The sequence below is a fragment of the Tenrec ecaudatus genome, chromosome 3 (assembly GCF_050624435.1).
Source record: "Tenrec ecaudatus isolate mTenEca1 chromosome 3, mTenEca1.hap1, whole genome shotgun sequence".
NCBI classification, from domain to species: domain Eukaryota; kingdom Metazoa; phylum Chordata; class Mammalia; order Afrosoricida; family Tenrecidae; genus Tenrec; species Tenrec ecaudatus.
In genome coordinates, this window is record NC_134532.1 from 153615797 (window position 1) to 153642466 (window position 26670).

Sequence of the window (26670 nt, forward strand, 5' to 3'; positions counted from 1 at the left end):
TTGCAGCCAGATAACATTCTGTCTCTGAATAATATAAAACTCTGGGGCTTTTGCTAGGGGAAGCCCAGTTGGAGATACATTTCGTGTAGGGTCAGTAGGCTATCTGTAGTTTACAAGGACCATATATATTTAGATGACTGTCAGTCATTCAAGTGAAGAGTAACTTCCAGGAACATTCCCATCACTCACTATACCCAACTACCTGGTGTCATTCACACTGAATGGCAGTACTAGAGTCCTCTAGCGATGGTGAACCCCCATCGGATATTGACACAAAAGATACAGGAACGCTGTCCTTCAAATGTGGAAGAAACTTAGCAGTTTCTCTAGGCTTCACAATATTAAAAGAGTACATGACGGTATTAATTATATGAACCTAACGTTTTTCTAAACTATGAATATAAAATACACATTTTGGTTAGCCAAAGCAAAATCAAAAACCCACTGCTTCAAGTTAATTCCAACTCAGAGTTACCCTACAGGATAGTGTAGAACTGTCCCCTTGGGGTTTCTGAGGCTGTAAATCTTGACAGGAGCAGGCAGTCTCATCTTTTCCCTGAGTTTCTAAACTATACTTCTAGATCAAGAAGTAAATTTTCTATTATCCATTTTTAAAAAGAAGCAAGCCTACTTCTTTACTAAATTGCTGACACTTACAGAAGTGGCCACAGTAAGCATAACACTAAACACAAAAACACCTCTTAGAACTATCAGGTGGTTAACTAATAGGAATGCTGCCATGCGCTAGCTTATGGTAAGTTTGTAAGTTTTATTTAATTTGTAATTTGTTAATATTTTCCCTCACAGTCACTTTCTTACCTACACTGCATTCATTTTGTACTTATTTATCCAGAATGATACAGGCTTTAGGCTCTCAAAGTCTGGAGTAGTCAGCAGGCACTGGAAGGGTCACTAAAGGTAGTGATAGAGGGAAAGTAAGTTCTAGCTTAGTATAACTGATTTCCAAAATTATTCACACATAGGCCTTGTCAGGTACCTTCTTATAGCAACTGCCCTTAGCTCCTAAAATGTTAACCCCTTACTCCTCCCCTCATTGCACTATTCACTATATAGTCTTCAAGGATAGTATTCAGCAAACTACTAGAATAGGATGCTCATTTATCTGTCTGCCCTATTGCCATGTGTTACTTATTTTGAGTATTTTTATCCAGAAACAATTTAATATCATTAACAAATAATCTATATTTTAAGCTAATACTCTTAGAACCATTTTCTTAAAAGTATATAAAGCTATTCTCTTCTGTGTTATATCAGATGTTTATATTCATCCCATTATTGTGGGATGAATCATGGAACAATAAATAAATCTCTTTAATGAACCAAAAGGTGAGGTACTAGGTGTCATCCCAATGCTTTGATTACCTTAAGGATCGCCAAGTCCACACAGAAGCACTGTCCAATGGGGGGAAACTACCTGCATGAGATAGCAGACTCTGTTCCTACTTCATAAAAGCTGAGCTACGCACTTAAGCTAGTAGAATCTCAAGAGCTATGTGACACAAGGCACAAGTGTGTACTTTTGACATATATTCAAAGGCCCATATGGAATGAATGTCCTTTTGTTTCACTTTGGAAAAAATTTCTGGGGTAATGGAAACACTCTGAGACTTGAATGGGATGTGGGTTACAGGAAGGTATACATCTGTTAAAATTAATCAAACTACTCATACTAAATGGCACTTTAAAAATAACTAGTGCCCAAAAATGATCTTTAAACCTTAAACTGAAACTATTTTATAAACAAGAAAACACAAAAACACAAACAACGAAGGAGAAAACAGACAAACCACTGTCTTCCAGCAGATTCCGATTCAAAGTAACCCTACGGGCAGAGTAGAACTGCTCCTAGGGATTCCGAGACGGCGAATCTTTGCAGGAGCAGCCAGCCTCCTCTTTCTTGCACAAAGTGATTAGTAGATTTGAACAGGCAACCTGGAAGTTCAGCAGCTCCACACTTAATCCACAGTGCCACCAGAGATCTTTCATGATATTACAATAATTTGGAAAAGGGTATCATGAAGAAAGGTGGCCCAAATGTAACCAAAGTCACTGAATAAAACATGTCACCAAATTGTTCATGTAGGAATTATTGAAGGAGTTTGTTTTTTATCATTTTATTGGGGGCTCTTACAGCTCTTATCACAATCCATACATACATACATTCATTGTGTCAAGAACTTTTGTACATATATTGCCATCCTCATTTTCAAAACATTTTCTTTCAACTTGAAGCCCTTGGTATCAGTTCATTTTTTCCCTCCCTCCTCCCTCATGAACCCTTGATAAATTATAAATTATTATTATTATTATTTTCATATCTTACATCATCATCCACTATCTCCCTTCACTCACTTTTCTGTTGTTCATCCCTGAGGGGTGGGGGGATTAATATGTCAACCATTGTGATCAGTTCCCCCTTTCTCCCTCTACCTTCCCCTGAACCCCTGGTATCACTACTCTCATTATTGGTTCTGAGGGGTTTATCTGTCCTGGATTCCCTTTGTTGCAAGCTCTTATCTGTACCAGTGTACGTGCTTTGGTCTAGCTGGATTTGTAAGGTAGGTCATGATAGTGAGGGCCAGGAAGCATTAAAGATCTAGAGGGAAGTTTTATGTTTTGTCAACACTATGCTGCATCCTGACTGGCTCATCTCCTCCTTGTGGCCCCACTTGTCTACAAATGGGCTTTGGGTCTCTACTCCGCCCACCCCCACATTCACATGGATATGATTTTTGGTTCTGGGTCTTGGATGTCTGAAGCCTGATCCCACTGACACCTTGTGATCACATGAGCTGGTGTGTTTTATTTATGGGGGTTTGTTTATCTTCAAGCCTTTATCTTTAAGACCCCAGACACCAAATCAGCTTTCTTCACCACATTTCCTTATGCACCCATTTTGTCTTCAGCGATGATGCCAGGGAAGGTGAGCATCACAGAATGCCGGGTTATTAGAACAAAGTGTTCTTACATTGAGGGAGTACTTGAGTAGAGGGCCAATGTCCATCTGCTGCCTTAATACGTAACATATAAATGTATTATGCACACAGATCTATTTCCCTATCGTTATATATAAGTATATTTACATAAGTACATGCCTGTTTTTAGACCTCTATAAATATGTTGCCTCCTAGTTCTTTCTTCTTGTCCCACTATCATGTTTGGCCTTCATTTGGGTTTCAGTAATTCCTCTTGGCAACATTGCCACCAGGCATCCTACGCCCTCCTCGCCCTCAATTTTAGATCACTTGTTGTTCCCTTGTCCCTGAGTTTGTTGACACCTCTGAAAGGGTATGCTTTATTGTGCATATTTCCACCCCCCTTTTTTTTTAACAGCGCCACATGGGTTTATTTGTACAACAAACAGCTCAAGAAGACACCAGCGCCATGCAGGCAGCAGTGCAGGGCTCACACCAGTCCCTCTCGCCCTCACAGAGAACTCTACTTTGTGGGAGCCTGGGGGCCTTTGGTAGCTTGAGCTGGGGCAGGGGCGCCTTTGGGAGCTTTTGCTGGAGTCGTGGCCTTGGCTGGAGCATCAGCCTTGCTTTGTGCCTTGGCCTTGGGCCGGCAGAGCCTCAGACCCTTGGCAATACGTGCCCGAGCCCGCTTGCCAAGCTTGGGGTGGGCAATGTAGGCCAGTCGGCTGAGCTTGCGGTTGACGCCCATTGGGATCTTGGCCTTGACCTCTGTGGGCTTCACAAGATCCTTGATGGCCTCATCACGAGCAGCCGCAGCCTTGGCGTTGTTGGCCTGCATTTTCTTCAGGCCCTTCTTGTTGTGCTTCTTGGCGAAGCGCATGTTCCTCAGGAACTTGGGGTCCACCCCCTTAAGAGATTCGTATCGTTGTGACCGGGGTTTTTTGATGCCGTTTCTGTGCCATTTCCGGGATTGGTTGTGCGTGGTGTGGTTCTTGGATTTGGCCATGTCTGCACCGACGCCAGCAGCTCCCGGAACGCCAGGAACCGGAAGAGCGCCACCCCATTTTTTAAATGACTCCAACTACATATAACTCCAACCCACTGCCTTTCAAAGTTGATTTTAACTCATAATGACCGTGTATATATAGGTTCCATGTTATAAATTTTTACATGAACAGAAAGTCGGATCTTGAGCCTTCAGAGAGGTTCATGGGTTCAAACTACTAACCCTGTGGTTAGTAACCTAACATGTGCCCCATTACACCATCAGTGCAGAATTTCACTGCTTATAAATCATACTCCAGAAAAAGGAAAAGTTTAAAGTTAACCCCTTGAGCCTACTTTGTCAGTAATAAGAATTCAACAATGAATGTACAGAAACAAACAAACAAACAAATCACTAAGTAGCAATAAAAAAGCACTGTTGCTGGTGGCTCCAACTCAGGGCAACCTGCTGTACGACCTCATGAGACATTATCCTATGCCGTCCTCACAACTGTTAGTGGTCTTAAGCCTATTCCTACAGTTAGAGATATTAGTGATATGAAATCAAATTTCAAAACAATGAGGTACGGAGCAAAGTCTAACTAGAAGGCAAGGAAAAGGAACTTGTTTCTCATCACAAGTATTATAGAATTATTGGACTCTAAATTAGAGTATGTACACAACAATGACAAAATGAAAATTTTCATTAAAAAAAGAAACTAATTTTTGAAAACATTTGAGTTATTAAAAATAGCAACATAACAGTTTTTATAAAGAAGCATCTTTAAAATTAAGAGTATTGTACACTGTGTGTGTGTACATATGACTCAGTATTTTTACAGCACATGAGAATGCCAAAACCACCTAGGTGGGGATTTCTCATCCTAATACTTAAGAGCTAGTGGCAGTGGCTGCTACTGCTATAATGTGTCGACACTCTGTTATATAAATCATTCCAAAAAATTCACCTGCCATGCAGGACGGCTCTGAAAATGAAATGATATGTATAGAAATACAGAGCACTGGGTGCACAGCAAAGGCTCACCAGTTAAACATAGCTGTACCATCTGCTTATCCCTGGAAGCTAGAGGTTCCACACACATAAGACAAGTTATGCTTACATACCCTGCCTTTTTTTTTAAAACAAATCATTTTATTGCGGGCTCTTACAGTTCTTATAACAATCCATTCATCATCTTCTTTTTTTTTCTTTTTTTACATTTTATTAGGGACTCACACAACTCTTATCACAATCCATACATATACATACATCAATTGTATAAAGCACATCCATACATTCCCCGCCATACTCTGCATTTTTAATAATGCCAAAACACAATGAAATAAAACTGTCACAAAATATATCTAAAACTATAACTTTATACTTAAAATTATAAAATTATCTTCAAGTTTTTTGTTGTTGATTGCTGTCAACTTGAAAGACAGGACAGAATAGAACTGCCAGGGTTTCCTAGCCTATACTCTTCAGAGGAACAGATTTACAGGTTTTTTTCTTCTGCAGAGTAACTGGTAAATTCAAACTCCTTGGTGTTACCAAGATTCTTTATAATCGAGACTAATCTCATTAAAAGTCATTTCCAGGGGCCTTGGAAAATCCAAAGATCCTAGAGTTTCAATTGGTTCATCAAAAAAACAACAGACTGGACTGGCTACTATAATCTCTTCCAGCTCTAAAATCACGCAATGTAAACTACTTATACAAAGGTATGAGCGCATTTTAAAATTTCACAAGTCACCGTGAATATTCTCAAGCACCAGTAGGAAGAGAGATGGCACATTATAAAAAAAAATCTGTTCTTTTAAAGGTAAGAAAAGGAGGCATAAAAATATAATAACTGCCCAAGTAACACCAGTTCTGCACTACCACGACCTCAAGTCCAAGTCCGACCCTTCTCATTTGTCTTGCAGGGCTCTACATAGGTTCCAGGCATCCTCTTGGATGTGACAGTTGCAGATAATTAAGAAACAATAAGTCAAATATGGGTTAAATATTGTTTGGTGAAAATCACCCTTAACAGACCATAATACATGGTGATCTTGGAGAAAAACAGTATTTTTTCAAATGAGTTATTAATATTGTAAAATGTCATTCTATTACTATAAAACACACCAATGATTTTTTAAATAGTTTTGTTGGCATGTAATTCATATATCATACAATCAATCATACAAAAAAAAAGGTTGTGTAATCATCACCACAATCAATTTCAGGACACTTTCTACTTTCTCATCTCATTGTTGTTAACGTCCCATTTCCTCTCAGCCTAGCCCTATCATGCCCCTAAACCAGTGGTTCTCAACCTTCCTAATACCTTGACCATTTACTACAGTTCCTCATGTTGTGGTGACCCCCAACCATTAAATTATTTTCGTTGCTACTTCACAACTAATTTTGCTACTGTTATGAATCTGGCAACCCCTGTGAAAGGGTCATTTGACCCTCCAAGGGGTCGCGACCCCAGGTTGAGAACCACTGCTTAAACCAAACAAACCAAGCTCACTACCATCTAGCCAATTCTGACTCATTTGGGCCCTGTAGGACAGGGTAGAATCGCTGTGAAGCATCTCCCCAGACTGTAACTAATTCTTTAGGAGCATAGAAGGCTTGATGTTCTCCCTTTTATTTCAGAGCATTGTGGACCACAAAAAATACCACTTTGACACCTCTGCCTTAGGTAATTACTATTTCAATTACTGTCTTTGTAAATTTTCTTCTTCTGGATTTCAGAGACAGAAAGTCATAGAAACCAACCACACACACAAAACAAAAACCCGCAATATGACAAATCAAAACAGAGGGAAAACATCAGTTGAAAAGAAAGAAGAAAATATTTAAACACTGAAACAATTTCTAAATGGGTAATCAAATGGTACGGTGTTACATTTTAACCTAATTTAACATAATGTAATTTAATGCTAGCCCAGGCTTTTATATTCTCTGGGGACATGCAAGCCCCCTAATTACAGGTGAAGACATAGTCACAGGAAGGGATTGTGCTATAGGTAATACAGTAATGGGAGGGGATGACCTAGGGGTATCCACGCAATAGTAAGAGGAGCGATTGGGAGTATACATGTGGCAAGATGGGCGGATCCAAGATTTAGGATGGCAACTTAACTTTGGATGTCACAGAGCCAGTTTGGCCTGTTCCCTGGCTCAACTGATAGAGACCATTATTGGTAGGGTGGAAAGGCCTCAGGGAGAAATAATTTATTGTCCCCAGCAGCAGGGAGCTAGACCTACCCTATAGTCTGGTGACTAACTGCCCTCGGGGAGGATGTCTGTAAGAGTCTGACCTCCCCCCACAGATAATGACAGTGTTTGCATAGGACGCTGGTTTATGAAAAGCTTCCATGTATGCATATCACATTCAGTTCTCACACTGACGCATTGGAATAGGCATTCCCCCTCACATCTCTGCTGTCAAGGAAAGGCGACCAAGCAATCAAGTGTCTTGCTCAAGATCACAAGGCTACAGACAGATCAAGACCCAAACCCATGGTTCCTCATCATTAGCTACTGTTCTCCCCACAACCTTCAGAGTCAGCAAAACCCAAAATGTATTGGAAATGAAGTAGGAAGATTAGAGATAAAGGGGATTGTCTCTACCAAATGACTAAACTAGACGAAAATTAGCTGGCCATGACACAATAAAAGGGTTTGAAAGAAATTGAGCAGACATTAGACACCTATGGTGTCAACCCAAAATTTGGGATGCTCAGACCAGTCACCTAGACCTAGGTGAAGGCAAACCTGGGCACACACATTACATCACACGCGCACCTAAACTCAGCCACTAAGAATGGCCAATACCCTCAGCCTCGCAGCACCTCAACCCCAAGCAGGGACCCAAGGGGATAAATAGCCCAGCCTGAGGGCAGGCAGCTCAAGGGCAGTACCTCCCCTCCTCCCCCCACACCCCACCATGCGGGTGCCCCCTCAGACTCACACTCTCTTTTTCCGGTTCAGAACTCCACTTTTAGTTCTGTAAACTCCACTTTCCGGGCATTTTCGGGTGGTTTTTCAGCTCCCTGAAGCGGTCGTTTTCAGTCACGAACTCTTGCGAATCCCTGCTCGGCCTCACGTGCTTTGCAGAGAGCACATGTGCTGAGACTGTGCGACCCCAAACTTCCCTTTCCCTCGTTCAAGGTACTTGGATTTAAGAAAGTGCTTCTTCCATGTGAATTCTTTCAGCATTGAGAGGCAAGAAGCGAGGAAAACCATCCCAGAAACTAACAAAAATATCTGCCAAGCAATGTACTAACATACTAGGAAAGAAGATGGGAAACAACTCCTGGTGAAATGTATACACCAGAAGGAGGGAAAAGCTCAAACAATAAATATGGATGACTAAATAATTACAAGTGTGAAAAATGCTGCAGAGACAACAAGGGCACCTAACCCCCTGTGGGCTTCAGAGAACAGCTCAGGGGTAGAGATAACGTTACACTCAATCCCAAAGATTTTTCTTCTTTACCTTATTTCAAATCACTAAACTCCATTTACTTTGTCTAAAGTATCTCACGATTAAGTGAGTTTTCAAACCACCCGGGGATCTTATTAAAAACAATTCTAATTCCAGAATCAAGACCTGAAATCTTGCATTCCTAACAAGCTCTAAGGTGAATGCCAAAGCATTAAGAATCTAAAGCAGACTTCATTAGGGTTATAGGTATGTGGAAACACTACTCGTCATTCCTGGAACGTGTCCCAGGACTAGCACCACAGCAGTTTCCCCTCAATGGTGTTTCAATTTTTAATGCTTAGTGACACTAAAAAAAAACTGCATCGACAACTATAGTTATCATTCAACAATACATTCCTCCCAACTTACAAATGCTGTATGTATGTCTTCCCACTTGAGCAAACATTAAAATCAATTCAGCTCAGTTGAGCCATTATTTTAACACCCAAGTGTAAAGCCATTTAAAATTATACTTCTGGTACAATTAGAAATACAATATGTTAAATGAATTCAGTCTTTGATAGCTTGCTATTTCCAAAATTTAAAACTGACAGGGTTGGGGGGGGGACTGATTAAAAGGCTGAGCATTCTGGCAGTGAAGAACCCTTTGGGGATCTTCAACAATAAATTAGAAAAACAAGTACCAGTCCTGCGTTAATCAAAGCTGTGCTCAGGGTGAGAGACCAGCTTGAATGAATTGCTGTTCACTGCCTGAAAGGATAATTTCTAAGAGCTGAGAAGAAGAGAACCGGCTGAATATGTGGCAGAGTATGGAGAAGACAAAATGAAACAAGCTGCATCTGAACAAACACTTTAAGGAAGGGCAGTTTTAAACAAAGGGCTAGGTTTCAGTAGTGAAATCTAACGCTGTAAGACACTCGCAAACAAATGATTCCCCAACAGCAGAAGGGACGTACATGCTGCTGCTAATCCACCTAGAACATGATTCAAAATCCTGAGATTGCAGAATTTTTAAAACCCACAGTCACAGAGTCAATTCCCACTCACAGCAACCCTGCAAAGGTATTCCAAGGATGTAAATCTTTACTGGAAGATATAGCTGCTGTTTTCTCCCCAGCAGTAGCTAGTGGCCTTGAAACACAGATACTGTGACTAGCAGACCAATGCTTACTCAAAAATACCACCAGGGCTCCACTGAGATATCAGAATAATTCCTATAAGATAGCACCTCTCCATTGTTTCTACTTATCCTATGTTTAAGCGGAATACTAAAAAGTATTTAAATTACATTATTATTTATTTCCTCAAATGAACACTTAAGGTAAAAATATTTCTTTTAATATTGAGTGCCAATATCCAAGATTATAACTACTGAGCCATTCTTATCAAATTCAACTTGAGACCAAAAGAAGAATTTAGACAGACGGCACAAGTAACAATTATAGATGGGGCTGCAATCCACATGGTCGGCAGTTCAAAATTCACCAGCAGATCTTCCTTAGAAAGACTGGGCTTTCTATTCCCGTAAACAGTTACAATCTCAGAAATCCAGAAGATGGCTATGAGTCGATGGCAGTGAGTAAAAAAACAGTAATAGGTTATTTAAATTTCCAAGACAAATAATAATAAACCGGCTTGGTTATAAGGTAAACTATTTTGCAAATAATTGTTAACCTTCAGCATCCTACTTTTATAACTTTAGAAAAACAAAGTAGCACTGATAAATACACACCCATATACATGACATATACACACATAATGAACATGTCTCACAGGGACATAAATACAATCTATTGAATTAGACTTTTATATTCAGTATTTCTAATCCTCCCAACATCTCTGGAATATTGGTTCTAACACAGATTCATGGGGTAGGGGGATTTAAAACTTAATGGCCTATAAAAGCCAGTCACATACCACACACAATGATGGAGATGCAGACACTCACGCTTGAAAGGACTGCAGCAGTGGGGCCCACCCATGCTCCAAGTAGAGGAGTAGGGTCGTAATGATGGCTGGACAACAATCCCAAGGAGGGTGACCAGCAAGACCAAGACAGTAAGTGACTGAGCAAAAACAAGTATAAAGAGGATGACAGTCGCCAGCTTTCTGAGTGACAAAAAAAGGGGGAAAATATGGAAAGGAACAAAACATGAAGAACCTTGTGCTACAGACATTCAGGTATTGGTGCAAACTTGTTCAGTAGATAGCAGATTAAGTACAGAAAAGCAATATGTAGAAGTAACAAACCTGTATGGGTGTGTGTTTTTTAGCACTGCCCACTGAGAGAGACCGTGGTTCAAGCACTTGGACCTTCAGCAGGCCCAGACCACAGCCCCACTGTGGGAGAAAAAGTAGCTGTCTGCTTCTGTAGAGACGCACAGCCTTGAAAGGCCAATGGGCAGGCAGTTCCACCTTGACCTGTAGAGTTGCTGAGTGGGAACTGACAAGATGTGAATGCATTCTGATTGCTTGGTTTTGTCCACTAGGATAATAATATATCTCTAGTCATGAAGGAATGTATTACCCAGATTTTGGTTTCTAAATACCCATCAAATAGAACCAAAGTCTTTTGGAGAAATGACTCACTTTAGAGCTGGGGGTGGGGTGTAGAAAATGAACCTGCAGTTATCTTGTGTTGACAGAAAGCAAGGAAGTTCCCAAAGAGAAAAAATAAGCAAGTCAAACAGATATAAAGGCCAGGTTGAGTAAGGTTCCCATTAGCCAGAACTGGGACAATTTGAGTACCAAAGTAAATAATGCTAGCAAAGGATTATAACCCATTAAGTAAAATAGGGATCTGTGTTTATATTGATATTTGAAAAATAAACAAATGGAAAAAAGAATAAATTGTCCCATATACTGAAAATGCCAACCAATAACCATAGAAGTTAAAAGAGAATCGAAATTAGTGTGGTAATCTTCATAGTCACAGTTCAGTAAAGAATCATCAATGGATGTGCAAAATAGAACACCAGGATAGTTACACAGTCCGAAAACATCTCATGAAATTTTACAAAGGAATAAAAAGATTTAAATGGTTTTAGTGGGAAAACTTGGTAGACATCTTCTATCAAAGTAGCAAATTTACCACCACCAATATGGACAAATAAGCACTGTGTCACTTGATAAGGTTGCAAGTTAAGAAAAATGTTGATTACTTCTGTGGTAGTTCTTCCCCATACACTTAAGCCGGGCTAACCACAAGGAAATATTAAAACAACAAAACTCATTGCCATAGAGTTGATGCCAACTCACAGCGAGACTTTAGGACAGGGTAAAACTGCCCCTGTGAATTTCCAAGACTGTAAGATGTCTTTCTCCCACAGAGCAGTTGGTGATTTCCAAATGCTGGTGTTGCAGTGAGCACCTCAACACATAACCGCTGCGCCACCAGGGCTCCTAAGGAAACATTGGATATATTCATATTGAATGGCATTCTACAAAATGAGCTTAAATGCTCAAAGATGTAACGGTCATGAAAGTCAAGGAAAGACCGAGAAGCTGTACCACGTAACTGAATGTAATGCATGATTCATGAGTGGACCCTTGAGCTAAGGATGGTATGAATGGTGCAACTGGGAAACTCAATGTACGTAGGAATTCTTGTTATTCTGTAACTTTTCCATATGGTTGAAATTGCTTCAAAATAAAATTTATAAACTACTTTTGTAAATGAAAAGACCTTTTTAAAAAGGTGGTAGGTGTGGGGAAAATAAAAAATATCACAGCTACATTTTTAATTAGACTTCTCATAAATAATGGCCTTAGTTAACAATACAAAACAAAAATATAAATTGAAATATATATAAATTGAGTGGGGAAGGGGAGTATTTAGGACAGTTAAAGTTCTTTATGCTGCTACAACATGGATGGAACTTGAAGACACTGTGGTGAATGAAATAAGTCAATTGCAAAATAATACAAACGGTACAATCCCACTTATACAGAAAGTCAAGAACAGGCAAATGTATAGAGACTAAGTTTATCAGTGTTGGTAACCAAGGGCAGAGGAGTCCCTGGTGGAGTAGTGGGTTGGACTGCCAATTGCAAGGTCAGCAGTTTGAAACCACCAACCATTTCACAGTAAAAAGATGAAACTTTTTAATCCCATAAAGAGCTAGTCTCAGAAACCCACAAGGATTACTTCTAATCTGTCCTGTGGGATGGCTCTGAGTCTAAACTGACTAGATGGCATTGAATTTGGAGTTCAGTTAACCAAGGAGAGAAGGTGGGGAGTGAGAATGGGATAATTATAGCATATAAAGTACTAGGTTTCAATTCTCAGTGATAAAAAAATCACATTAAGGGTAAAGATTGTATGACTGAACAATGTAATGATGTCCATAAACTGTACACTTTTAAAAAGTTTAAGTGCAAATGTTGCGTAATAGATGGCATTTACAACAAGTGCAAACAGAAAGAAAAAAGTACTTGCTATACAGCAAAAACCTCATAGGATGTGGTTTCTTGGCTTGGAGTTTCATAGGACATCCAGTTCATTCGTCTAATATCACCTAGAAGTGCTTCTGTTCTACCTTCTAGCTCACAGGGCAGTACCTAGTGTTTTAAGTCTCCAAGCAGCCATTCAAGACAACAATTAGTCTACATATGCTTGGAATAGCAAGGAAAAATAATAATCTAACACTGGAGGAGAAAACAGAATGCATGACTAACTGCCTTAAAAACAATTGTCTCCTTTGTATGAGACCAAAACAACTGGACTGTGCCCAGCTATTATTGAATGTTTTAACTGAAGATTATAGAGAACACTCCTGATCAAAAGGAAGTCTAATGAATCCAGTCTTTCTGAATCAACTTCCAAATATTTCTTAACTTTTTATTCTAAACTGGGTGAAAGGTTTACAGAATCAACCCATTTTCAATTCAACAATTCACACACATCTTGTTTCATGTCATCGATTGTGATCCCCACAATGTAGTATCACTTATTCCACCTTCTTGAGATCATATTTCCATTCTTCCTTCTGAACTTCGTTCTTGGGTAAATGCTGTCCTGTTGATCTCAAATGATTGCTTATTCTAAGGGGTATCTAGCCTACTAGTGTTATTGCTGACCTTGCAGACCTATCTGTTGTTTGGCTAAAAATAGAGCAAGTTTAGCTAAAATTAGTTGAGTTCAGTTCCAGATCTGAAGGGTGTCTAAATGCCACAGTCTCAGGGTTCCCAACAAATCTCTAACCAACTAGTAAGTCTAGTCTTTTTCAAGACTTAAAATTTTGAACCATATTTTTTAGCTAATCTTTAAAATGTGAACCTTAAACCAAAAATGTCCCCCGAAGTGTTCTTTAAAGCTAACAATAGTTAGGTTTTCTTAATAAAGAACGTCAGCCTGGGGCTCTTTTAAGATCTCTATGGGATCAAACTGACAACTGGATGAGTAGATAGGAAACGTGAGTGGGCAGTGAGGTTTTAGTAATGGGAAAGGGACAACTCAGACAAGCTAGAGAATGGCTGCACAGCTCCAAAAATGTAGTCAATCTCACTGAATTGTACATGTAAAATGACGGAGTTTGTATCATCTTTTTTTGCGGTGCACATTCTCAACAAACACTCAATAATTGTTAAAGAAAATTCTGTAGTAAAACAAAGGATGACAGCACATAGTTTTATATTCCTAAATGGTGCTATTTGTTCATCTTTAAGAAAGTAACACATAGCTTATTTTATCTCAGCATCTCCTAAATAACTCTACATTTGAAGAAAAGTACAACTTGCTCGTTCACATATCAGAAACCCCAAAAGTATAAAAAGTTTGTAACCACACCTAGAGGAAAAACTATCAATAATGATTAAAAAATAACTACATGGCAATTATTTTTATGCTTACTAATGTAAAACGGAGAAAAATGAGGCTTTCTACTCCCATCATGAGTTAGAATGCTAAAAAAAAGACTTAGTCTCAGAAACCCACAGGTGTAGTGCTAGCCTGTCCTATAGGGTCACTGAAGGTCCAAATGGACTCAATGGGCAGGGTGTTGGATTTGTATAAAACAAATCGAGCCCCTGGTGGCACTGTCAGGGAAGTGATAGACTGTAACCACATGGTGAGTGGTTCAAATCCATTTACCAATTCCAGGAAAAAAATGATCCTATCTGCTCCTCTAAAGATTTACAGCCCCAGAAACCCTGGCACAGGGTCAGTATGAGTGGAATCAACTAGGTGGCAGTATAGTTGGAGTTTGTGTGAGCTTGTCTGGTATGCAGAACAAAAGCAAACTAAGATAGGGTGAGGTGGGGGAGGGAAAAAAGAGGAGCAGATACCAAGGGCTCAATAGAAAGCAAACGTCTAGAAAAGAATGAAGGCAACATATGGACAAACACGCCTGATCCAATCGATGTGTGGATTGTGACAAGAGTTGTGAGAGTCCCCAATAATGATCTTTTCATTAATTAAAAAAACTAAGACAAACCAAATATCTTTTAACTCCTAAAACCACAGTTCTGAAAAAAAAAATGGTCACACTTACTGCTGTTATTAGATGGCATAGTCAGTTCCAGATTTATAGAATTCTCACGAAGGACAGACAACCCCAATTCCAACTTGTCCTTGAATGTTATGTAAATTTGCCCTCCGTTTGAAAGGACTGGACCAACCCTACTTGCAACAAGTTTTTTTCTCACAGTCATGGTCAGTTGCTGCATCTGCAGCTTTTAAATCATTGGAAAGGTTTTGAATCTTCTCTTCCACTAAACCTACTGTTATCAAGTCAATGCAACTCATAGCAACCCTGTCAGACTACAACTGCTGCTTAGGATGTCCAGAACGATGACGCTATCGGAGCAGAAGCCACATCTTTCTCCAGCAGAATGCTAGTGAGTTTGAACCAATGACCTGCTAGTTAGCAGCCCAGAACTTCACTCATTGAACCACCTGGGCTCCTTCTTGAACTAAAGATTAATTAAGAACCATATGCACCGAGTCCAACTTAAAACTCCTTACAGTCAGTTTGTAATCTGGGGGCTGCTTGTAGAACAATAAACTGTCCATTCCTTTGTCCACCCTGTGATCACCTGCGGATGGAACTGTTGTGAGCTTAGGTTTTCACTGGCGGAGTTTTAGAAGTACATTGCCAGGCTCTTCTTTTTAGGTCCACCTTACTGTCTGGTAAAAGCCCCCACTGAAGCATGTTTAGCATCATGGCAACACGTAAGCCTCCACTGACCGAAAGCTGGTGGCTGTGCAAGAGATGCACTGGCCAACAATCAAACTTAGGTCACCCTACCAAGGTTAACTGGCATAATCCTGCTCACAAAGACAGTGGCCTACATCTTATTAAGTAGTGACTAAAGTCTTGAAATCTTGGGAGCAGCTAAGCTGCAATTATCAGTCTCTCTTACTGGAAAGAGGGCTGAAAATTTAAAAACATGTCAAAATAGTCAAATGGACCATGCAAATTTCAGTCTCCATCATCCTGAGAACAGAAGGACTAGATGGTGCCTAGTCATCACTACCGAAAGCTTGGAAAAGATCACATTAGAAGGTCTTGGATAGAGTGGGAGAAAATGTGAAACAGAATTCAAAATCATAAAAGATAACAGACTTATTGATCAGATAGAAGCTGGTGGAATTCCCAAGACCTAAGTCACTCAGGTCTGGAAGTGAGGTCCCACTGTGTTAGAATAATTTAAGATCAAAAGAGCAGCAGTTACCCCCAGGATAAAGTATAGAGAATTAGGAAAGAAGGAAGAATGGATATAAGATGCACAGAGTAGAAGTTGGATAAATACACTGGCAATATTTGGGGGATTGCAATGTATAAGCTGAAACTAAATGTCTAAGAATTATTTAATGTAAAACTGATATGCACTGTAAACCTTCACCTAAATCACAGTAAGTTTAAAAAAAGAAAAGGAAAAACCTGGGCCACTCACAGAAGGCAAGAATTTTCTCACTGAAACACCAATGCTTATTTCTAATCTCTCACACACAAAAATTCATAATATATTAAGTAGGTTGTAGACAGTAATGGGATTCAGCTGGTTCCCACTGGTTTAGCAGAACCAATATTTAATTTTTTGTTGAGTTCAGTGAACTGGTTGTTAAAATGGCACTTGTAATCAGCGTTCTCTATAAGGTAGGGGGCTGGGCAATGCGCCAATGTGGAAATCACAAATTTACATTCCTTAGTCTTTTTTAACTTTTATCTGCACAACAGTGTATTTTAAGCACCCATAGTGATGTTCATTCTGTCCATCAGTATAAAAAATTAGAATGAACTATGCTTGCAATATTTATTTATTCATTCCATAAAACTCATTATACTTTTGATGAAATATTTTCATTCCCTTGCATTTGTTCCTTCTATAAACAAAAGAAAAAGTTCCAAATAACCAGAGCGTGACACTGCCATTTGTCTCAGAGCTTTCTGTTATCCCCCAAATTCCCACAGATAGTGAATGAATTATGCAATTCCTCAAAGAGTTGAAAATATTGTCAGAATAATTGCTGTGAGCGCAGAGAAGTCACCTGTTATTAACATATTACACAGAGTGACTATTGTCTAATTAGTAGATATCCTATTCCTACAGTGAAAAGGTGGTTAAGGATAAATCACACAGACCATAATGCTTGGAGATGAAAGGGAAGAATATTGCAAGTGAGGGTGCCAATCAAGAAGCAATGTGGAAATAACAGTTCTGCTGTTTGACTGTAAGGTATTACTTAATATCTTTTCATTGATATTTTAAAACTCCTATGACCTAATACAGTTTTGTATACCTCTTTTATTGTTCTTAAGTATTAACTGTATGAAATAATAAAGTAAATGATAAACTACCTTTTTTTAAATAAACTACCTTTCAGCATATCTCTTTTATATACTTAAACCAGTTGTTAAATTATTTGAATCTTACCACTGGTTGTAGAAGTATAACATAATACAAGTACTTGAGACAACAGTTATTCAAAATTATGCCGGGGAAGTTATTTATTGACATAAAACACTCAAACATGAATAATATGGTCTATGTACAGAAGGGATTCATTAGTATATTTTAGAATACACACAAACAAAAATCCAACAGAAAAAATCAGCATTATATACCAAAATACTGATAATAGTTTTCTCTTAAGGCATGATTACATGAGCGGGTGTTTTTCTTTTTGTTTTCTTAAGCATAGCCTGATTTCTCTCCAGTTGACTGTAGAGCCCTAGAATCCCTTTCAACTCAAGGCAACCCTATGTGTACAGAGTCGAACTGCACTTCGTAGAGTTTTCCATGGCTGTGACTTTTTGGAAAAGACACCAGGTCTTTTCTCTGAGATCCCTCTGGGTGGGTTTAAACAGTGAAACTACGTTAGCTCTTAAATACTAAAACCACCCAAGGAATTCTCTAACATAGCAATTCTCAACCTATGGGCCATGACCCCCTGGGGGTGTCAAACAGCTCTTTCACAGGGGTCATCCGATTCATAACAGTAGCAAAATGACAGTTCTGAAGTAGCAACGAAAATAATGTTATGGTTGGGGGTCACCACAACATGAACTGTATAAAAGGGTCGCGGCATTAGGAAGGTTGAGAACCACTGCTCTAACATTTAAAAAAAAAAAAAAAAAGGATGTTAACACTAATTTTTAAATGTTACTTAAATTTAAATTTTTAAAATTTTCTTTGTCATCATTATTTTCTTGGTAAACCTTAGAAAACTGTCTAAGCAATATGGCATACCAGTATTTGGTAATAAAAGACTTTCCTTTAAAATGTGGTCTACTTGAATATCCCGTTCTTACAGTTTTATCAAGCCTGATATATAACAGCTCTGGATCTAGATTGCCAGCATTAAATCCCAAAGAGCCCTCGCAGCATAGTGTGTTACAAGGTCATCAGTTTAAAACTACCTGCTGTCTTGTGAGAACAAGATAGGCTTTCTACTCCTGTAAAGAGTGACAGTCTCAGAAACCCACATGGGCCACTCTACCCTGTCTGATAGGGTCACTAGGAGTTGGAACTGACTCGGTGGCAGTAAGAGTGAGAGACACCACTTATAGGCTACATGATACTGAGGCTTCTATTTAGCCTGTTAGGAGCCCTGGTGGCACAGTGGTTACAAGTCGGTCTGCCAACAGCAAGGTCAGCAGGTTGAAACCACCAGCCACTCCTCAGGAAAAAGAAGGGGCTTTCCACTTAGGTAATCAATTAGTCTTAGAAATTCACAGGGGCAGTTCTACTGTGTCCTACAAGGTTTCTACGAGTCCCCATCGACGTGGTGGCAGTTAATTAGTTTATATAGTTATCGATTAAATGTGTGTCTCCCCAAAATATGTTAGAATCCTAAGGTATGTATCTATGGATGTAATCTTGTTTGGAAATAGCATTTCTGTGCTGTGTTAACTATATCACACCTTAGTAAAACCCAATGCCATCAGAGGAACTCTGACTCATAGCAGCCCTACATAAAGCTGTGAAGCAGATAAGCCTCATCTTTCTACACGGCGCAGCTGGTGGGTTTGAACCACTGACTCTGCAGTTAGCAATCCAAAGGCTACCTGAAAGCATCATCAGGGTAAGGTAGGTCCTAAATCTAATCTAAAGCTACCTTTGTTTTGAGTGGTAAAAGGAACAGTAGACACAGCAACAAACACAGTGGCAAACATGTCATGTGGACATTGCCAAGGATCCAAAGAACACCCAGGGCTGGGGGCAAAAAAGGAACCCACACTGTAGAGACAGATGTGGACCTTTAGCCCCAGACTTGTGAGGAAATAAACTTCTGTTCTCTAAAGCCACCCCCTTGTGGAAGTTCTGTTATAGCAGCATTAGGTCATTAAGATACTCTCTGTACGACCTATAAAATGAGGGTCCTATTAGCTACTGAAATTAGTTACTGACGAAAAGCATTTAGTGCCTAATACATTCTAAGCTCTCGGCAAAACTCTAGGCATTCAACTCACAGTCCTTGTGTCAGTTCTGACTCATAGAGACCCTTAAGGACAGGACAGAACTGTCCCTGTCTTTTAAGGAGTAGAAAGCCTTGTCTTTCTCCCTAGAAGCTGGTGGTTTTGAATTGCTAACCTTGTGGTTAGCACCTCAACAAGCAACCCACTGCACCACCAAGCCCCTCTCCCCTAAAACGTCAGGAGAAGTACAATACTAAGCCAAAAGACCTGAATTCTAATTCTGGACAGACTGGTAATTAGGCAACAACCTGGAGCTAGTGATTATGCCTCTTCTGCAATAAGCGGCAAGTTGGCTATGTTAATGAGAGATCCCATCGCTCTATGATTCCAGTTTCTGACAAGAACCTAATGATGCACAATTAAGAGGCAATTTCATGCCTCCGAATGTTTATGACTGGAGTTCTGCCCTTTTAGAGACCTCATGCTCACCTTCCATTAAATACCACCCACTCTGATGAAACCTTACTGCAGCCAAACAGAACCAAATGTTTCTTAGACTTTGGAACCCATGTGACTATACGGCATCAATGACAGATGTTTATTCATATACTAAGGAGCCCTAGTGGCACTGTGGGATAAATGCTGGGCTGCTAAGTGGACGGTTCAAACCCACCAAACACTTTTGAGGGAGAAAGAGGAGACTTTCTGCAGATTTACAGGCTCAGAAACAGCAAGCAGCAGTTCGACTGTGCTTTATAGGATTGCTATGAGTTGGAATTGACTCAATGGTAGTGGGTTTGATATTCATATACTTTCTTCATCAAACATTATGAGGCTAGAAATGGTGTTTTATCTAACATCCCCAGAGTCTCACATTTTCAAAAATGCATGACACACAGCAAGTACTAATAAAGTGTTGAGAGATTTAAGTCTACAAAATTAAGTTCAAATTTTCTGTTATCTTCCCTCCGGGAATTTAGCTTAATTTGAAAGTACACAGCAGTCCCTTGCTAGCAGAACCACAGCTTTGTCCCAGCTAGAGCAGCATACGTGGTGCCAACTTACTCTGAACACTTGTACAAAGCTACACAAAGGTATGACTGCTCCAGGGTATCGGGGAACCTCTGGGGCTCCCCAGGCCACCTCCACTCCCTACCCAAGACCTCCTCAGCCCAGCTCTTTCTGTCCCATGGCTTGTGTCCTTCAATAAGAGAGTTGCTGATTGGTACCAACTTAGTACGCAGAGCTGCTAATTAAATGTTGGAGGTCTAAGTCGACCTTTAGAGGTTGCTTACAAGAAAATCTGGTCATCTACTTCCCCAAAAAATCAGCCAGTCAAAAGCCCACAGAGTTCTACTGACACACATGGGGTTGTCATGCATCAAATTGACTCCACTATCAATCCTCTCACCATGCTAGGGTGTGCGTCCCTGCATGGCCAAGGATGCTTCCTGTAAAACATGATACTATGTGATTCAGATGCTGTGTGAACATCAGATTTAGTAAATATGTGATACACATATATCAGAGTAAGCCCCCACACAAGCTGTCCTGGTGTTCCACAGGCACCCTGAGCCTGGGAGCTGCAAGCTTGCACCTGCAACGGCTGTCTCTGGGCACATAGCATTCTCTGAGACAGCGGGAGAGAAGCCCAGTCTCTCCTTGAGAGCCAGAGCCAAGCAAACTATGTAGGCCCTGCTCCTGACACCATTCCAAGCAAGTCCTTCTTCCCTAGCCATGGACCATACCCATACAACTTCAAACAGTTGTTGGAAAATGTAATTAAAAGATAATGAAGGTTTCCACGAAGTTTTTGAAGCCCCTCGCATACCATTTACTGATGGCTTATGGTTTATGGTTGCTTACTAAATAAAACCTAAGCGTCACCAAGGCAGGAATTTTTGTCTATTTTACTCATTAATGACAGGGAGCATTAATGATACTCAATACATAGATCCCCATGTGTAGTAAGCTACACACTCAGCTGCTAACCATAAGGTCAGAGGTCAGCACCTACCAGCCATGGTGAGGTAGAAATATGGGCTTTCTCCCCAAAGATTTAACGTCTTGGAAAGCCAAGGGGCAGCTCTACATTGTCCTGTAGGATCGTTCTGAATCAGAATCAATTCAATGACAGTGAGTTGAGTGCCTAAACCAGTACTGGCAAAATGAATAATTTTTGTAACTTCTTCCCTTCTATCTTACAAGCCTTCAGGAGTAATCATCTTCTGAACCCCATCTCCCACTGTCCCCTATTTCCTCTGCTCCAACCACTTCCAAAATCTAGGGAGAAATATTTTAATTAATATTTTAATAAAATTTTGAGAACTAAGCTGTAATCCTTCCTTTCTCTGCTCACTTTGTAATACAGAAAACAGTATTCAGGAAATTATACCAGATAACAAAGAGAAGAAATAACCCAAACTTTCCTGTATCATGTCCAACAGGAATGTAACTAATAATGTCTGATCAATTTGGGGGGTTGTCCGGCATATAGGCTAAGTATGTTAGGAATATTCTAAAAGCTCTATGGGAGCTGACTGTGAAACTGTGCCCTAAAGAGTGCAAACCCTATACAGTACTACATATACACCCATTAGGCAAGATTTGAAAGTTGCTAATAAGGTCACCACCATGAGTCATAATTGAACCGATGACAGAGGTTGGTTAATATGCTTCAGGAAATAGGAGAACTTAACAGCATTTCTGGATTTTTTTTTCCCCTTCAGGGAACAGAAGTTTATTTTCATTTTCTCAAAGTCATGGAAGTGAAAAATCCAAACCAGGGCTTTGGCTGTGTGGATTCCTTCTAGGAACTTCTCCCTTGGTTTCTTAAGTTTACCGGCATTCCTTGGCTTTCTTGCATGTACATGGTTCTTTTCCCGATGTCCGTCTCCCCTCTCTCTGTAGGTCTCTGTATCTATTCTGGTATTTTTCAGTTTCCTTAATTAATTATTTTATTGTAAGTGCTTACAGATATATCCTAACATTCCACAGTTATAGAAACTCAAGCAGTATTGTACAATTGCTACTACAATGTTTCAAAACATTTTCTTGCTTCCTGAATTCCTTGATATCAACTCCCCTTTAACCCCTCCTGCCCCTACCGTACTGAATCTATTAAACACTACCAAAAACTCCAAGCTCACTACCATCAAGTCAGAGCCAAGTCAGAGCATGGGCAGAGTAGAACAGAAACTGTGAGTTTCTGAGACTAACTCTTCACTAGAGTAGAAAGACCCAAAAGAGAAAGACCCGTCTTCCTCCGAAAGAGCAGCTGGTGGTTTTGAACTGCTGACTTTGCAGTTAATAGCCCACGATACCACAGGAGCTCCTATTAAACCTTGAAAAACCGGCTCTTATTGTACTGGTATTCATAAAATAGTATAAGGGCCTTCTCCACACCCCCGTTTCGGCCAAATATAGTTCCTTCCCTCGTTGCACCAATTTAGTTTCTGAATTCCAAGAGACCCAACCCAACCGCATCAACAGCCACCACAATCCTCTACATCACTATTTCCAGAACAGCCTTTACACTCTTGAAAGCATCAAACGTCAGCATTATAGGATTGTACTCACGCTTCAAGTACAGATGCCTGTATGTTAATTCACATTAAAACTGGAAATAAAGACTTCTTTAAAGTTACACAGCCTTCTCATTTCATGATTTCAATTTGGCAAACTCAGAGTCCACTTCTAAGATTAGCCTAACAAAAGGGTTTCACAAACTCAAACACTTTAGGCAAGTTGATTACCAACCAGGTCCCATGCTTACAAAAAATACTAGCAAGTCCTGGTGGTCTGCCTCCTTATGATGGCTCAATTTTGCTTGAATGCCATGAAAAGAACTTACATTCTAGATGTGTGAAAATTAAAGTGTTCAGACAGATACCAATTTGATAACTAAGTATTAAAGGATGTGGAAGGGGGAAGACAGAACAGAAAGCAGTCTTCAAAGGTCATTTTTCTCATGAGGGCAGGGGGAAAACAGAACAGAAACCTGTCGTTAAACGCATTTTTCCTCCACAATTCTGAAAGAAAATACCTCGACTTTTTAATGTACTTTTTCTAACCATGGACTAAATTTCGGGGGAAACTCGAGGAAGCCGAGGAAAGCGGAATCATCAGGGTGTAAGCTCCCATTTTAGGGTGACTGGAGGGAGGGTCCTTTGCCTCCTTATTCATAACTAACTCCATCTGGCCATCCCATCTCCCCACCCTTCCCCTCTGGAATAAATGATAAGTAAGTGAAAGAATGACATGCAATAAATGTGCTAAAATTGGCATTTACAAATGACTTTGCAAAACAACTCCCCTGTGAACCTAATCAGCCCAGTGCCCGCTACTCAGACCCTTATTTGGTAGTTGTCTAAAGAGATAAAAGTCCATACTTTTCAGGGAAACCACAAAGAGAGAAAGGAGTCTCTCGGGAAAGTTAAAGCCTGCTGCAGACCCTTGTCCTCCAGAACCAAGCTGCCGCCTTTCAGCATTACCTCCCGGAGTAATTTACGCCGCCTAGGACCCAAGAACCAAACCCAACCCATTAGCAGTGAGTCCATTCTGACTCAGAATGACCCTCCAGGGCGGAGTCGAGCTGCCCCCCGGGTTTTCCGAGGCTGCAATGAGTCTAGGAGCAGATAGATGATGTGTTCCAGCAGCAGCGCCTGCGGTTCGCGGTTGAGCACTTGACCGCTCGGAAGGGCTACGGGGCAGAGCCGGGCTCGTGAAAGCCCGGCGCTTTGTCACCTGGGCTAGGGTACCAGCGCAATAAATAAGTCAATCGATCCATCGATAACGAGCAAGCAGGAGGCGGGCAAGCGGCCCGGCACGCGGTAGGAGCGAGTCCCGCGGCAGAGTGGGAGGTAACCATCAAAAGCGTACACACCGTCCACCCCGGCTACGAACGACTAAGGAAGGTCGGGGCGAAACCGGGGGGGTGCCGGCAGCGGGGTGTGTCAGGACCTCGGGGTGCAGGGAGAAGGTCCGCAGGTTCCCGGCGACGAGGCCCGGCCGAGCGCGGGCGGCGGCGGGGTCGCGCTCGAACAAAGCCGGGGCGCGGAGCCTGGCTACTTACAACAAGAAGCTCATGTCGGCGGCGGCGGCGAGGCCTCCGGTCGGCGGCGGCCAGGAGCGAGGGCGGTCGGGCAGCTGAGGGAGAAGGAGGAGGGGCGCGCGGGCTCTTCCGCGGCGGCAACTCGTCCGCCCGGGCCAGTTCCAATGGCAGGCCGAGGGGGCGGAAGTGGGGAGCGCGGGCTGGAATCTCGCCGCGGGAGGAGAAGGGACCGGGGCGGAGAGAACGTGGGCGGCCGGCTCCTCCGAGGACGCACCGCGACTGCCGCGCCGCGCGCCCAGCCCTCCTGGCGCCGCGCGCGCCCCGCCCCTCGCCCCCGGCCGCCCGCGACTTGCCAGCTCTCGCGAGAGCGGCGTGCGCGCAACCCTCCCCTCCCCGCGCGGCCCGGGACCTCACCTCGGCTCACCTTCAGCCAGGGCGCCCGGGACCCTGGCCTTCCTGTCCTGCGGCGGAGGGTCGTGGCCGCGTGCTCGGGACTGCTCGGCTGGGTCTCAGCGCTCCGGGAGGAAATGGGCTCCCAGCCTGGGTGTCAGCTTACGGCAGGGAGGGATGGACGGGGACCGGATGTCACCCGCCCTGAGTGCCCAACAAAGGGTGAGGAAAGGTTATGGAATCTCTTTGCCGGCTCCTATTAAAACAGGACGGAGGTTCATCCGCTTGGAATGGCTTGGGTGTGGTTCGGTCAAAAGAGTGGCTAAAACCAAACCAAACTCCCTGCCGTCCCGTAGAGTCAATTCTGGCTCATAGCGACGCTGTAGGACAGGTTGAAGTGCCCCTGTGGACTTCCAAGGCTGTCACTCTTTTATGTTTCCCCAATAGTTTTATTGGCATATAATTCACATATCATACAATTCAGTAGGTCAATTAAATCAAGAAGAGTTGTATCATTGCAAGACTAACTCTTTACTGGAGTTGAAAGCCTTGTCTTCGTCCCACAAGAGTGATTAGGGACAGCATTTTCAGCATCTTGATCATTTTGAGGATATATTTCAAAACCCCCAATTAGGTGCAGGTCAAAGACTATCACTGTCTGAACAGACAAGTTAGACTGTCATCAGCATCTGAGAACACTGGGCAGAAACAAGGAAGAGAGCGAGGTCATGGGTAAGCAGTGGCAACAGTGATTACGTATCTGTGGGCAAAGTCAATTATAACCACTGGGCACTCATACCCCAAACATTTTAGAGTCCAGAAAAGATTCAGCCCTCTACCCCTAAAGGAGGGTCTTTTATTCTAATATAGTGCAAGGCAAATCTTTATATAGTTAAGAATAGCCTACAGCATTATCAGTTGCTGGGAAAAGATGGGTACCCGTTTGTTGTACCTGAAAAATGCCTATGTTCTTTATTCGTAACATTCATCAAATCTATGAGTAGGGTATTCCAAGAAATAGAACAAAAATGTATGTTAAGTGTTAACCCGTCTTTGGATAATCATACCCATGAGCATAGTAGATTTCATGGATATGCAAGTATGAAATTTACTTGATTAATTACTGGATCTCATGCACAACCACTACCACCACCATCCCCATCTGTCCGTGGAGGTTCACATGTTCATATGATACAATGGACTCGGAAGAAAGGCATGATAGTCTATTCTGAAAATCTATGGATCACAGCTGACCATGCATTTGCCTAAGAATAAAGCAGTGTATTCTGTTATGTCAGAGCTGAATCCAGGGTGGCTAACGACATACACTATTAGTTTCTCGGTTGGTAAAACGAGCCATAAGAGGACCTGATGCCAGGGGCTTAAGTGGAGAGCAAATGTTTTGAGAATAATGAGGGCAATGAATGTACAAGTGTGCTTTACACAATTGATGTATGTATGGATTGTGATAAGAGTTGTATGAGCCCCTAATAAAATGATTAAAAAATAAAGACTTACTATGCAGTGCATGGTTGAGTTAACAGTCTACTGTTTCTGAATTACAACACACACAAAAAGCCATAAAAAATAAAAGAAAGACACTACTGAGATTGTGACACGTAATAAGCGATGGAAATTACTCAAAAAATTTGAGACTAACTTAAAGACACAAAGGAAAAGAAGGTCCGAGTAGAAAGATTTATCTTAATATAATAAACATAGTAGATTTATGAAATAAAAGCACCGTGTTAAGATCTCGATAACATACTAGCCAACCATAGAATTCTTTGTGGGCCTTTTTAAAGTAATATTTGCAATACCTGATTAGGATATTAGGCTGTTTGGGGGAAGGCAAATCAATTCATCTGTTGGAGCCCTGACATCACTCCATTAAAATAAGAGTGTCAGATTATTAAATGATCTGGAAGATATCTGCCAGTTCTAAAATCCGGTCATTCCAGAGGCATTCTTCAAATAATTGGCACACAATGCTCAAC

At 41.2% G+C, this 26670-nt stretch overlaps 2 protein-coding genes across 3 annotated transcripts in view; both read right to left on the reverse strand.

Moving 5' to 3' along the window:
• Positions 1–24817, reverse strand: part of MOB1B (MOB kinase activator 1B) — a 65554-nt gene extending 40737 nt beyond the window's left edge. Inside the window, exon 1 of one of the 2 annotated variants that reach the window (XM_075544226.1) lies at positions 24698–24817. Coding sequence is in view for 1 of the 2 variants with exons in the window: in XM_075544225.1 (XP_075400340.1) it covers positions 24305–24318 (14 nt within the window). In the remaining variant the exon portion in view is untranslated. Of the gene's footprint in view, positions 1–24304; positions 24605–24697 lie in introns of those variants that run through there. The other variant, XM_075544225.1, reaches the window with a different exon arrangement.
• LOC142443086 (large ribosomal subunit protein eL29-like) lies at positions 3460–3971 on the reverse strand. Its single transcript, XM_075544683.1, has one exon. It carries the CDS (start codon positions 3940–3942, stop codon positions 3460–3462), a length of 483 nt encoding a protein of 160 aa, XP_075400798.1. The 5' UTR covers positions 3943–3971.
• Positions 24818–26670: the final 1853 nt, after the last annotated feature.